The sequence below is a fragment of the Empidonax traillii genome, unplaced genomic scaffold, assembly GCF_003031625.1.
Source record: "Empidonax traillii isolate 1590-97213 ecotype Southwest subspecies unplaced genomic scaffold, ASM303162v1 scaffold1298:size161147, whole genome shotgun sequence".
NCBI lineage: Eukaryota > Metazoa > Chordata > Aves > Passeriformes > Tyrannidae > Empidonax > Empidonax traillii.
Window position 1 is genome coordinate 17461 of NW_020956491.1, and position 10268 is coordinate 27728.

Genomic DNA, 10268 nt, shown 5'->3' on the forward strand with positions numbered 1-10268 from the left:
GCACTGCGGGGTGTGTTGGCGTGCCAGGACTCACCTGTCCTCCTGCCGCAGGTATGACCCCGACAGCGGCCACGACAGCGGGGCGGAGGACACGACGGTGGAGGCGCCTCCCCCCTACGCCTTCCTCACCATCGGCATGGGCAAGATCCTGCTGTCGCACGGCTCGGCACTCACCTCCCGCGACCCCAACGGCTGCACCGTGCCCCTGCCCCCCCGCATCGGCATCTGCCTGGACTACGAGCAGGGCAAGGTGAGCTTCTACGACGCCGTGTCCTTCCGCGAGCTCTGGGAGTGCGGCGTGGACTGCTCGGGGCCGGTCTGCCCCGCCTTCTGCTTCATCGGGGGCGGGGCCCTGCACCTCCAGGAGCTGGTGGCCAACAAGCAGGAGAGGAAAGTGACCATCGGGGGCTTCCCCAAGCTGGACTGAGCCGTGCCCGGGCTCCCCGCGTGCCCCAGGCTGTGCCCCCCGAGAGCTCCGGGGCTAGGGGGGGGTCACACGTGGGCAGGGAGCAGAGCACAGGGTGGGCAGCCCCGGCCCTGTTACTGCTGGGGAGAGGCCAGGTGTTTGTTTTGTGGGATGGGGGGGACGGGGACAGCTCTGCCGTCCCCTCCTCGCCCTGTCTGCCTGCCCCTCGCCCCAGCTCTGCCCGAGGCTGCTCTGGGCTGGGGCTGCGGGCAGGGCTGGCAGAGGGTCAGCCCCAAAGACGGGTCAGGGAGGGGGACGGGGCTGCGCAGGGAGGGGGGAGGCAGGTGACAGTGGGGGTGACGGTGGAGGGGAGAGGCTGGGTGCTGGCTGGGGTGGGGGAGGCAGACCAGGTAGGGGAGAGGGCGGGGTGGGGGGGGAGGCTGGGCTGGAACAAGGTGTGAAGACGTTTTGTAAAATGGCTCGTTTTCGATGCGGCTCATCCGGCCGGGCGCGGCCCCTCCCCGGACACAGCCACCGAGGGGTCCGTCCCGGTGCCCCCTCTCTGGCCCTGTCCTTGGGCAGCCATGTGCCTGGCCAGCCCTGCCTGCGCCCTGCCTGCACGTGCTCCCAGGGCCACGCTTGGCTCCCGTTCCACCGCTCGGTGCCAAACCGCACGCGGCCGGGGCGGGCTGGGGCTGCGGGGTCCGGATCCGACCCGCCCAGGGGAGCCCCACGCACCGCGGGGGCCGTGCCGGGCAGTTCCCGTGCCGGGATCTGTCCGAGCTGCTGTCGTTTCTCCTGGGTTCTGTTACAACAATCGCTGTATTTTCATGGTTTCCTACAATAAACTGCGATGCCAGAATCCTCGGGAGCCTCCCTGCCGTGGAGGGCAGCTGTGGCTGGGGGGGCCAGGCAGGCCAGGGGGTCGGGCTGTCCGTGGGGCCAGGGGGCTGTGGGGCTGGGCTGACAGTGGGGTCAGAGAGCTGTAGGGCCGGGCTGACTATAGGGTTGTCAAGCCAGAGGTCACAAGGTCAGGCTGTCTGTGGGCCTGGGGGGGCTGTAGGACCAGGCTGACTGTGGGACTGGGCTGTCTATGGGGTTGGAGTGCTGTGGGTCCAGGCTGTCCTTCAGGCTGTGCCTGGCAGGGGCCAATCCTGCCCAGCCCAGGCAGTGCTGACGTGTCAGGTCCTACCCGTGCTCTGCTCAGCCACGTGGTCGCTGCCACCCCATCCTGGCATGTCAGGGGGGGTTCCTGGACAGGTCATCTCCCTGCTGGGCCTAAACCAAACCCCTGCAGCATTGTTGGGGCGTCCCAAAGGCAAAGAGTCCAGCTGGGGAGGCTGCTGGGTGATGAGACATCCTCTCAGGGTAGGACCACCTGCCTGGGTACACTGCATGACAAGTGGAGGGGCCACGTGGGGCAGGGCCCCCCAAGGCTTGTGCCTGCCCCTGGGGACCCCACCCTCTCTGTCTGAAGGTGAGGGGGCCGCAGGGTCAGGCTCCCTGCGAACAGGCAGCTCTTTGTAGGGCCCAGCCCTGGTGCCAGTTTCGATTCCTGGGGCCCTGCCCAAGGCTGGAAGTGGGGAGGGACTGAGGGGGGGCAGCAGCAACCCCAGGCACCCCCCTGCTCTCCACAGGGCTCTGCCCCAGGCACACAACCCCATCCCCAGCCGGCAGCATAGACTGGGGGGGGGGTGGGGGGTGCTCCACTCCCATCAATGCACCCCCCACCCCCGCCTCAGGGCACTGGGCAGCCCCCCTTTCCTCAGAGGCCCTCCAGTCTCTCACCCACAACCCAGCACAGCTCTGACACCTCCCAGCACATGCCAGGGTCCCTGGGCACCTGGCACAGCAGTGTCACCCCCCCCCAGAGCTGTGGCCAAGGCGTTCCCCCGGCCGCTGGGCTGGTCCCAGGGCTGTTCCTGGCCAAGCACTGGCTCCGTGCCTGCACCCACACGGGATTTCGTAGAGGAAGGTTTGGCTCCTTGTTTTTCTGCCTTTTCAGTGGTTGCCAAAACCCTCCCAAGTGCCCAGGATGGGCCCAGCCCAAACTGGGACTGCCAGGGGGCCACCAGGCACGGCATTCCCAAGGTTTGTGCCCCGGCACAGCCCAACACACGGCCCTGCTGGGGCCACCCTGCTGCCCCTCAGCACATCCCACCTTCCAGCCATGCCCTCCTTCCTTCCAGCAGCCCCCAGAGCCTTTTTGGGGCTCCCTCAGGGGTTTGGAGGACCCCCAGCCTGGAGCAGGCATGGGGGGGGGGGGGCAGGACATGGCACACGCACCCAGCGACACACGTGCAGCAGCTGCACAGACCCATCAGCTCCGTCACATTCCACCTGTGCAGCCGTGGGGAAACGGGACGTGTCAAACGTCAAAACGAGACACGTTGGATCGTGAACAGAAACCGAGAGTGCAGGAGGGATCAAAGGGATGGGGCCCAGCACCCAGAGGGACTGGGGACACAGTGACAGCCCCCACACCAACCCCCAGGACTGCCTGGATGGAGAAGTGAGAGTGACTGCCCAAGCCGGGCCACCCAGGTGGGTGATGGCCACACAGGGGTTGTCACAGCCCAAGGGGAGCCCCCCCAGCACAGCCCTGGGGACACAAGGCTTCCCCCATCCTTTTATTGTAACTATGATAAATACACCCCGCCCGAGGACCTGCCACCCCGCCGAGCCGAGCCCGGCACCAACACCCCCCAAAACAGAGATATTTATATAAAATAACACCACAAAAAGAGCAGTTGAATCCCCGGGGGTGAGCGCAGGGGTGAGCATGAGCCCGTCCCCCCCCCCCCCGGCACGGAGCAGGGTTGCAAAGCCAAGCGGGGCCCGTGGGGGTGCGGGCGACCCTCCCTCCCGCTCCCCCCGTCTTTGTTCATCCAGTTCTGTCATGTGCGCGAATCCGGCTGCTCCAGAACCATCCGGCGCCCGCTGCCCGCGGCGAGGGGGGTCGAGCGGCGCCGGGGGATGTGCCCGGGGCTGGCGCTGCTCCCCCGGGAGCGGGGGGCTGCAGCTGCCCCCTCCCCTCGGCAGCCGCCCTCCGTCCCAGCGTGTCCCTCAGAGGTTGTCGGAGCCGGCGGAAGGGTTGGTGTAGGTGAAGGTGCCGGCCCTCGTGGTGCTGCTGCCGGCCACCTTGAGGGGGAGGAAAGGGGGTGTCAGGGCTGGGCTGAGCTCCCTCCCCTGGAGGCAGCAGGGGAACCCCCCCCATACCCTCCCCACGGCCACTATGGGCAGCCAAAAACTGCGTGGGGGGCAGCTGCCCCAGCCAGGGGGAACCGTGGGCACCCCAGGCCCGCACGGGCACCCCGAGCCCCCCCCCCGCCCCGTGCGCGGGAGGAGCCGCGCTGGCCCCGGCCGTGTTCTCACACGATAAGCCGGCCCGGCGAGCGCGAAGGTAAATATTTACCCAGGCCCCTTGGTATTTGCACAGGGTGAGCTGCTCGCAGGGAGCCGAGCAGCTGGACACGGCCCCCGCCCGCAGCCCCTGCCTGGGGGGAGCGCAGGACACGGGGAGGGAGGGGGGGAACGGGGCGGGTTCTGCGCCCCACATTGCCCAGGGGAGTCCTCTGTGCCTGCAGGCAGCTCCCGACGCGGCACCTGCAGCTCCATTTTCGGAGCTGGGGTGGGTTGGGGTGCCGGCCATGGGGATCAGCCCCCCTGCCAACCCTGCAATGCTCCCCCAGTCTCGCTCCCCACCCACGGCAGAGGATGCTGCAACACCAGGAGATCCGAGGGTCGCGCTGGGATGCAGCGGAGCAGGAGAAGGGGCAGCGAGCCCTGGCAGTGCTGCCGGGGCTGGGCAGGGGGAGCAGCCGCCCAAGGTCGCGGGGAGCTCCCCGGAGCCGGGCGGGGTCTGCCCGTGCCGGCCGCGCACTCGCTCCCCACGCGGCTGCTCCAGCCAGGCGTGAAAGTTACGCTCACCTCCCGGCGAGCCCGGCGTGGGACGAGCTCCCCGGACACCAGTCCCAGCTCTGTCAGCCATTAATTAACCCGGGATCCAGGGCATGTACCCCTGCTCTGCCCCCACCCCCCAGCAGCTGGGACCCTGGGGATCGGGGGTCTCGCTCTCACCTGGCTGTAGGGGTTGGGTTTGCTGTTGGGGGCCACGTAGCGCCCGTGGCTCTGGTACTGGAGGTACTCGGCCATGGGGTGGTAGGAATCCTTCTGGCTGAGCAGGTCCAGCTTCCCTCGGCTTTTCCGGCGGCAGGTGCAGGAGGACTGGGGGAGAGAGAAGGGCTCAGGGCCTTGGGAACAGGGACTCAGTGGCAGAACACAGATGAGGACGGGGATGGCACCTCACCATCAGGAGGAGGCAGGTGAAGAAGCTCAGCAGCAGCAGGATGCTGACCAGGACCAGCAGAGCAATGGCCCAGTCTGGGACCATGGGCACCGGTGCTGGGGACATCACCACCTCTGAGGAGCCTGAAAGGAGTAGAGCTGTGTCTTCACCATGGGCAGAGCCTGAGAGAGCCCTGAGAGACCCCCACCATGGGGTATCAGGGGCTGAGCCCTCCTCCACAGAGCCCACTTGCTCTTCCTAGCGCTGCCTGCCGTGGGCACTGGGAACCTGCATTGGCTCTGCCCGCTGTGAGCCCCGAGCTTGTCTCAGCACCAAACAGCCCCAGACAGGACAGGGCAGCATTTGCAGAGCCCTCTGACCCCAGCCCTGGCTCCATCCACCCTCCCACCCTGTCCCAGAGCCCCCACTCACCCTGGATGCTGTCCAGCTGCAGGCCCATGATGAAGCCGTTCTGGTCCAGGCTCTTCCTCAGGCGCTGCTCAGCGGCACTGGCGGTGACAGCGTTGCTGCCATTCCCAAACACGAGGGTGGACTGCACCTCCACCGAGCCCTGGCTGTGTGGGAGGTGTCAGTGCCCAGATCACCCCCCCGAGGGGCTGGGCACCAGGGGGGATGCGTGTGCCAGGGCACTGCTGCTGCTCACCTGTACCGCAGCTCGCTGCACCCCATGTAGGTCTGTGTGCCCATGCAGCCCGCGCAGCCGAACACATGTTCAAACTGGAACGAAGCATTGGGGTGACTGAGGCCTCCCGCACAGACACCCCATCCGTCACCTCCCCACGCAGGACCGGCTGGAGCCGCCGGCAGAGCGGATGCTCAGGGCGAGCCCCAAGGTGAGGTGGCTCCTCCCCGGCACAGCCCGGAGGGCGTTTGCTGGTGCCGGCAGAGCTCACAGGACTCACCACGGCCAGGACAGTGCGGCTCAGGCTGCGGTACTGCTCCGATGTGGGGTCCCGCAGGCTCTCGTTGAAGCTCCTGTTGATGATGCGGAAGGACAGCGGGACGCGGGCGAGCAGCTGGGCGGCAGCGGGCAGCTGGGCCGTGGCTTTGCTGGGGTTGGGACCCTCCCCGGTGGGGGTCTGCCCGTGAGCCGTGCTGCCCTCGGCTGTCACAGAGGTGGTGCGGGTGGGAGGGGCCTGAGCGCTGGTGCTCCCGTTGCCTTTGGCGCTGGAGTTGCCGCCATCCACGGTGGTGGGAGAGGCGGAGCTGCTGTTGGTGCCCAAGTGGGGAGCCCAGCTGCTGCTGTTTGAAGTGGCATTGGGGTGGGAGATGGCCGGGCTGCCGGGGACGGGCACTGCGGTGCCGTTGCCCAAGGAGTGGTTGCCGGACTGGAGGTCCGTGGTGTTTTTGCCAGGGAACATGGTGGCATGGGGGAAGAGGCTGGGTGAAGGCCTGCTGCCCCCTGTGCTTTTAGGGAAGACAGGTGGAGCAACAGTCAGGGTGCTGGGGGTGGTCTCCGTGGTCATCTCCGTGGCGGCCGTTTCGGTCGTTTCCATCTCCGCGGTTGTCTCCATGGGCATGGCACGTGTACCTGGAGGAAACACCAGGAGTTGGCAGCTGCAGCCCCCGGTTTGGGAAAGTTTTGCCCAACACAGCTTCTCAGCTGGACGCTGCAGGAAGCACCGTGACCCACACGAGCCAAGACCCGGTGGCTCCTGCTGCCCATGAGGCCAACGAGACCTTCAGGAACACCCCATGACTGTGGCTGTTGCTGGGCACATGTGACACCACCGAGGGTCCAACGAGTGCCACCCGGGCACTGGTACTGGCCTTGCAGACCCCCAGATCCTGTGGTGACCCTGCCACGCTGTGGGGCTCAGGCACCACCCCAATAAAGCCTCCTTTGCTGTGGGTGGCAGGGTGGGGTGCCCCCTGTGCCCCCAGCACCCTCCTGGCCTGGCTGTGAGCCAGCACAGGCAGCTCCCGGGCAGGTTCCCAGCGGGTGCCGCAGGAGCCGACGGCACTGGAGGAGAGCCCGGGGTCCGGGTGCTCACCGGGACACACCTGCATTCCAGCCTGCGAGCCCCGGGCACAGCCTGCTCCGGCTGGTCCCGGCACAGCCCAGCCCCGGACGCGGCAGAGAAGGGGCTGCGATTTGAGCCCCCACGTCCCGGCTTTGCAGGGCATAACCAGCCCTGCGGTGCTGCACCCCGGGGCCAGACCGGGACAGGAGACAAGGTCCCTGCTGCCGGGGTGCCACCGGCTCTAGTGTCCCCTGCTCCCCACCCTGAAAGAGACCTCGCTCCGCTCCCTCTGCCCCCGTACCTCCCCCCCTTGCCCGGGTGGCAGCCCGGCTTCCCCTGGCCCGGGGTGCCCCAGCCCCTCACCTGTGCCCAGCACCAGCAGCAGCAGAAGGGCAGTGAACGCCATGGGGCTCGTCCGGAGGGTCCCAGCGCCTGGCGGGGCTGGGCGGTGGCTGCTCTCTCCCGTTAGCCGGCGGCGCACGCCTCGATGCAGGGATCCGGAACTGGCAGCTCGGCAGCGGCCGGAGCTTTATAGAGCACCTGGAGCAGGTGGGGAGGCCCCACCCCGCAGCCAGCTCCAGGGAGGGGGGGGTTCCCCTGTCCCACTGGGCACAGGGGTGCCACCGCGCCGATGCGGCCCCCACAGCAGCATCGCAACCTCCTCCACGCCAGGTTGGGTCCCCCCGTGCTCCCCCAGCTCGGGGGGACACCGTTGGCAGCGCTCCCGTGCCGTGAACGGGCACAGCCTCAGGCGGGCACAGGACGGTAGCTGGGCATTCCGGGGCAGGGGTGGGGGCAGCATCTGCCCAGCCCCGTGGGCTGAGCCACGGCCCCCAGGACCTGGTGGGGGGTTACGAGGGGGGACACGGAGCCCCCCAGCCCCTCGAGCAGGGGGGGCCTCACCCTCTGGCTCAGCCCAGGGTTAATCATTACCGGCCGGCCATCGCCTCGCCCTACACTCAAATAAACAGCGGTGACCCCCCCGAAATGCTTACGCAGGTGGAGCCAAGGGCCCCACGACATCCCAGTACCTCCCAGTAACCTGCCTGCAGGTCCCAGGGCCTCTCCAGCAGGTACAAACCCCTGACCCCACTCAGGACACGGCTGATGCCAAGTGCCCCACCCCACAGGTAACGGGTGCCACCCGTGCCGGGGCACAGAGCCCCCGTGCTCCGGGTGACACGTGCTCCTGGCACGGCCAGGCATCACCAGCCACTGTGGTCCCTCCCTGCCCCTGCCCTGAAGAGAGCTCCAATCCCAGGTGGGGGGGCCCTGATTCCTGGGAGGGCCCCAGTTCCCAAGGAGGTGTTGGTGGGGTCTCCCACACCCAGGTCCTGCCCAGCCTCCTGTGGAGCCCAAGTGTCACCCCAGCCATGCCAAAGGGTTCCAAGGCAGAGCTGAGAAGGGGAGCAGAGACAGGGGGACCCTCCATGCTGCAGTGGCACAGGGGATGGATGGCCTTGGTGTCAGTGCAGGTCCAACAGGACCCAGCGGCCCTCTGGCCCCTCCGGGAACCAGAGCTTTGGTGCCAGGCATGGGCACATGGGCAAGGTGCAGGCAGGGCACAGGCAGAGTGGAGGCAGCAACTCTGGGTGTACTTGTCCTCTCCTAAAGGCCTCACCGTGGGGACAGTAGCCCCCACGCAGTGACACTGAGCCCCCCCCACCCTCTGCCCGCTGTGCCAGCACCAATCCTCCTCCCTTCAGCACTGACGGCTCTCCCCAGAGCTCCTCCATCACCCCCCAAAGCGGGGGCTTGATGGCTACAGTGTCCCTCCATCCACGGAAGACACGCCGTGTGGGGGGCTGGGGGGACAGGCGGGTGTCCCAGGGACAACAGCAGCTCTCACGGCAACCCTCACACACCAGCCCTGGGCCAGGGGGCCGTGCAGCCACCCTGGCTGTGTCCGATGGGTCCCGCGCACCTACCCACCCACCGCGCCCCGTGGGGGGTCCCATGTGCCCATCTTGTCCGTGCCTCGGGGGTCCCGCGTGCCCACCCTCTCCGCGGGTCCCGAACCCGCGCGCCCCCGCACCCTCCACCGAGCGGCGGTGCCGGAGCTGCAGCGTCCCCTGGCGGGAACGGCCCCGCACGACGCTCGCCCCGCGCACCGGCATCGGGAGCGGGACCGGACCGGACCGGGACCGAGAGCGGGACCGCGACTGAAGGGAGACCGGAGCGGGAGAGGGAAAATGACTGGAGCGAGACAAGTGCAGCAGCGGGAGCGCGATCGGGACCGGGAGCAGGACTGCGACTGGAGAGAGAGCAGAGGGGAAGAGGGACTGGGAGAGGCGGGAGGAGAAGCGGAGCGGAACCACAGAGGGAATGGAAGCGGGAGCGGGACTGGACCTGGACCAGGAGCGGGACCGGAGAGGGAGCAAGAAAGGGACTAAAAAGGTAGCGGGACCCTCGGTCGCTCCTCGCTGGGGGCGTGGGACGAGGCGCTCGGTACCGAGCAGTGATGTCACCTGCCCCGGGACCCCCGGGCCGCGAACGGGCACCGGCCCTGGCCCCGGTCGCGGCCCCAACACCGGCGGGCAGCCCCGCGTTGCCCTTTTAAGAGGGGCCCGGTGCCACCGCGCCCATTGTCGCCGCCGCCGCCGCGAGGCCGGGCCGGTGCCGGGGCCGCGCGCTCCGGGGCGAGCGGGGGGGCGGTGGGGGCACATTCCGCCGCGTTGCCGGGACAGCCGTCGCCGTGGCGACCGGTCTGTGCCGCCGAGCCGCGGTGCGCGCCGCGCAGTTCCCACGGAGCGGCCCCGGGCGGCGGCGGCCGCGGCTCCCGCTCCCTCCGGGACGGCGGGAGGGCCGGGATGCGGTGCAGTGTTGTGCTCTCGCCCACCAATATTGCACTCGTCCCGGCCTCCCGCCGCCGCGGGCTGCGCCGGTGGGACCGGCCGGGCACCGACCCGGCCCCCCCGCGACCACCGGGAGGACGGCGCGGGACGGAGCCGAGAGCACGGGGGGGGCACCCAGAGCCCTCTCGGGGCGCCGGGACCACCCCCGCCAGGGACCGGGCGCGCAGGCTAGAAAACACTCAAAACTTTATGGCCAGGCGTGGGGCAGGGACCGGAGCGCCCGGGGCAGGAGCGGGGGAAGCCCCGGCACCGCGGGGGCCCGGTACCGGCAGTGCAAAGTCCGCGGGGGGCCGGGATTGGGCCCGGGCGGGAGGGGCGGCGGGGCCCGGGGTGCCCCCGGGTGCCGCTGGTGGGGGAGGCCCGGCCCGGGCGCGGTCACTCGCGTCCCTCCAGCAGGAACCGGCGGAAGGGCTCGAAGTCTGCGGGGATCGTGTCTGCGGGGGGCAGCGCGGGGGGCGTCAGGAGGCGGCGGGGACAGCAAGCCCCGGTAAAGCCCCCGGCCCAGGACCGACGGCCCGACCGCCGTCGCAGGGGCGAGGGAGGGGACTCTCGGCCGGCCGCCGGGCCGGGGCGGGGGTCCCGGGGGGCCCTGCTCACCGTTGCAGCGGTACTGCAGGTTGGACCAGATGATGTTCTCCTGGGAGAAGCAGAAGACCCCCAGCCGCCCCCCGCGCATCGTGGTGTCGATGATCACCCCGGAGTCGGCCACCAGCTGCGGGCCCTCGTACAGACGG

At 69.2% G+C, this 10268-nt stretch overlaps 2 protein-coding genes and 1 long non-coding RNA gene across 3 annotated transcripts in view; 1 reads left to right on the forward strand and 2 right to left on the reverse strand.

Annotated features, from left to right (window-relative positions):
* The window catches only part of TRIM46 (tripartite motif containing 46), an 8601-nt gene extending 8080 nt beyond the window's left edge, over positions 1-521 (forward strand). Inside the window, exon 9 of the mRNA XM_027906475.1 lies at positions 52-521. Coding sequence (XP_027762276.1) covers positions 52-427 — 376 coding nt within the window. The 3' untranslated portion in view covers positions 428-521. The remainder of the gene's footprint in view (positions 1-51) is intronic.
* Positions 522-3064: 2543 nt separating this feature from the next.
* MUC1 (mucin 1, cell surface associated) lies at positions 3065-7439 on the reverse strand. The gene is made up of 7 exons (XM_027906470.1): positions 7043-7439; positions 5618-6246; positions 5359-5432; positions 5127-5269; positions 4716-4837; positions 4487-4633; positions 3065-3547 (listed from the first exon to the last, which is right to left on the reverse strand). Exons 1-7 carry the CDS (start codon positions 7083-7085, stop codon positions 3473-3475), a joined length of 1233 nt encoding a protein of 410 aa, XP_027762271.1. The 5' UTR covers positions 7086-7439; the 3' UTR covers positions 3065-3472.
* Positions 7440-9703: 2264 nt separating this feature from the next.
* LOC114069580 lies at positions 9704-10262 on the reverse strand. Its single transcript, XR_003573800.1, has 2 exons — positions 10132-10262; positions 9704-9968 (listed from the first exon to the last, which is right to left on the reverse strand). It is a non-coding gene; the product is annotated as an uncharacterized LOC114069580 (long non-coding RNA).
* Positions 10263-10268: the final 6 nt, after the last annotated feature.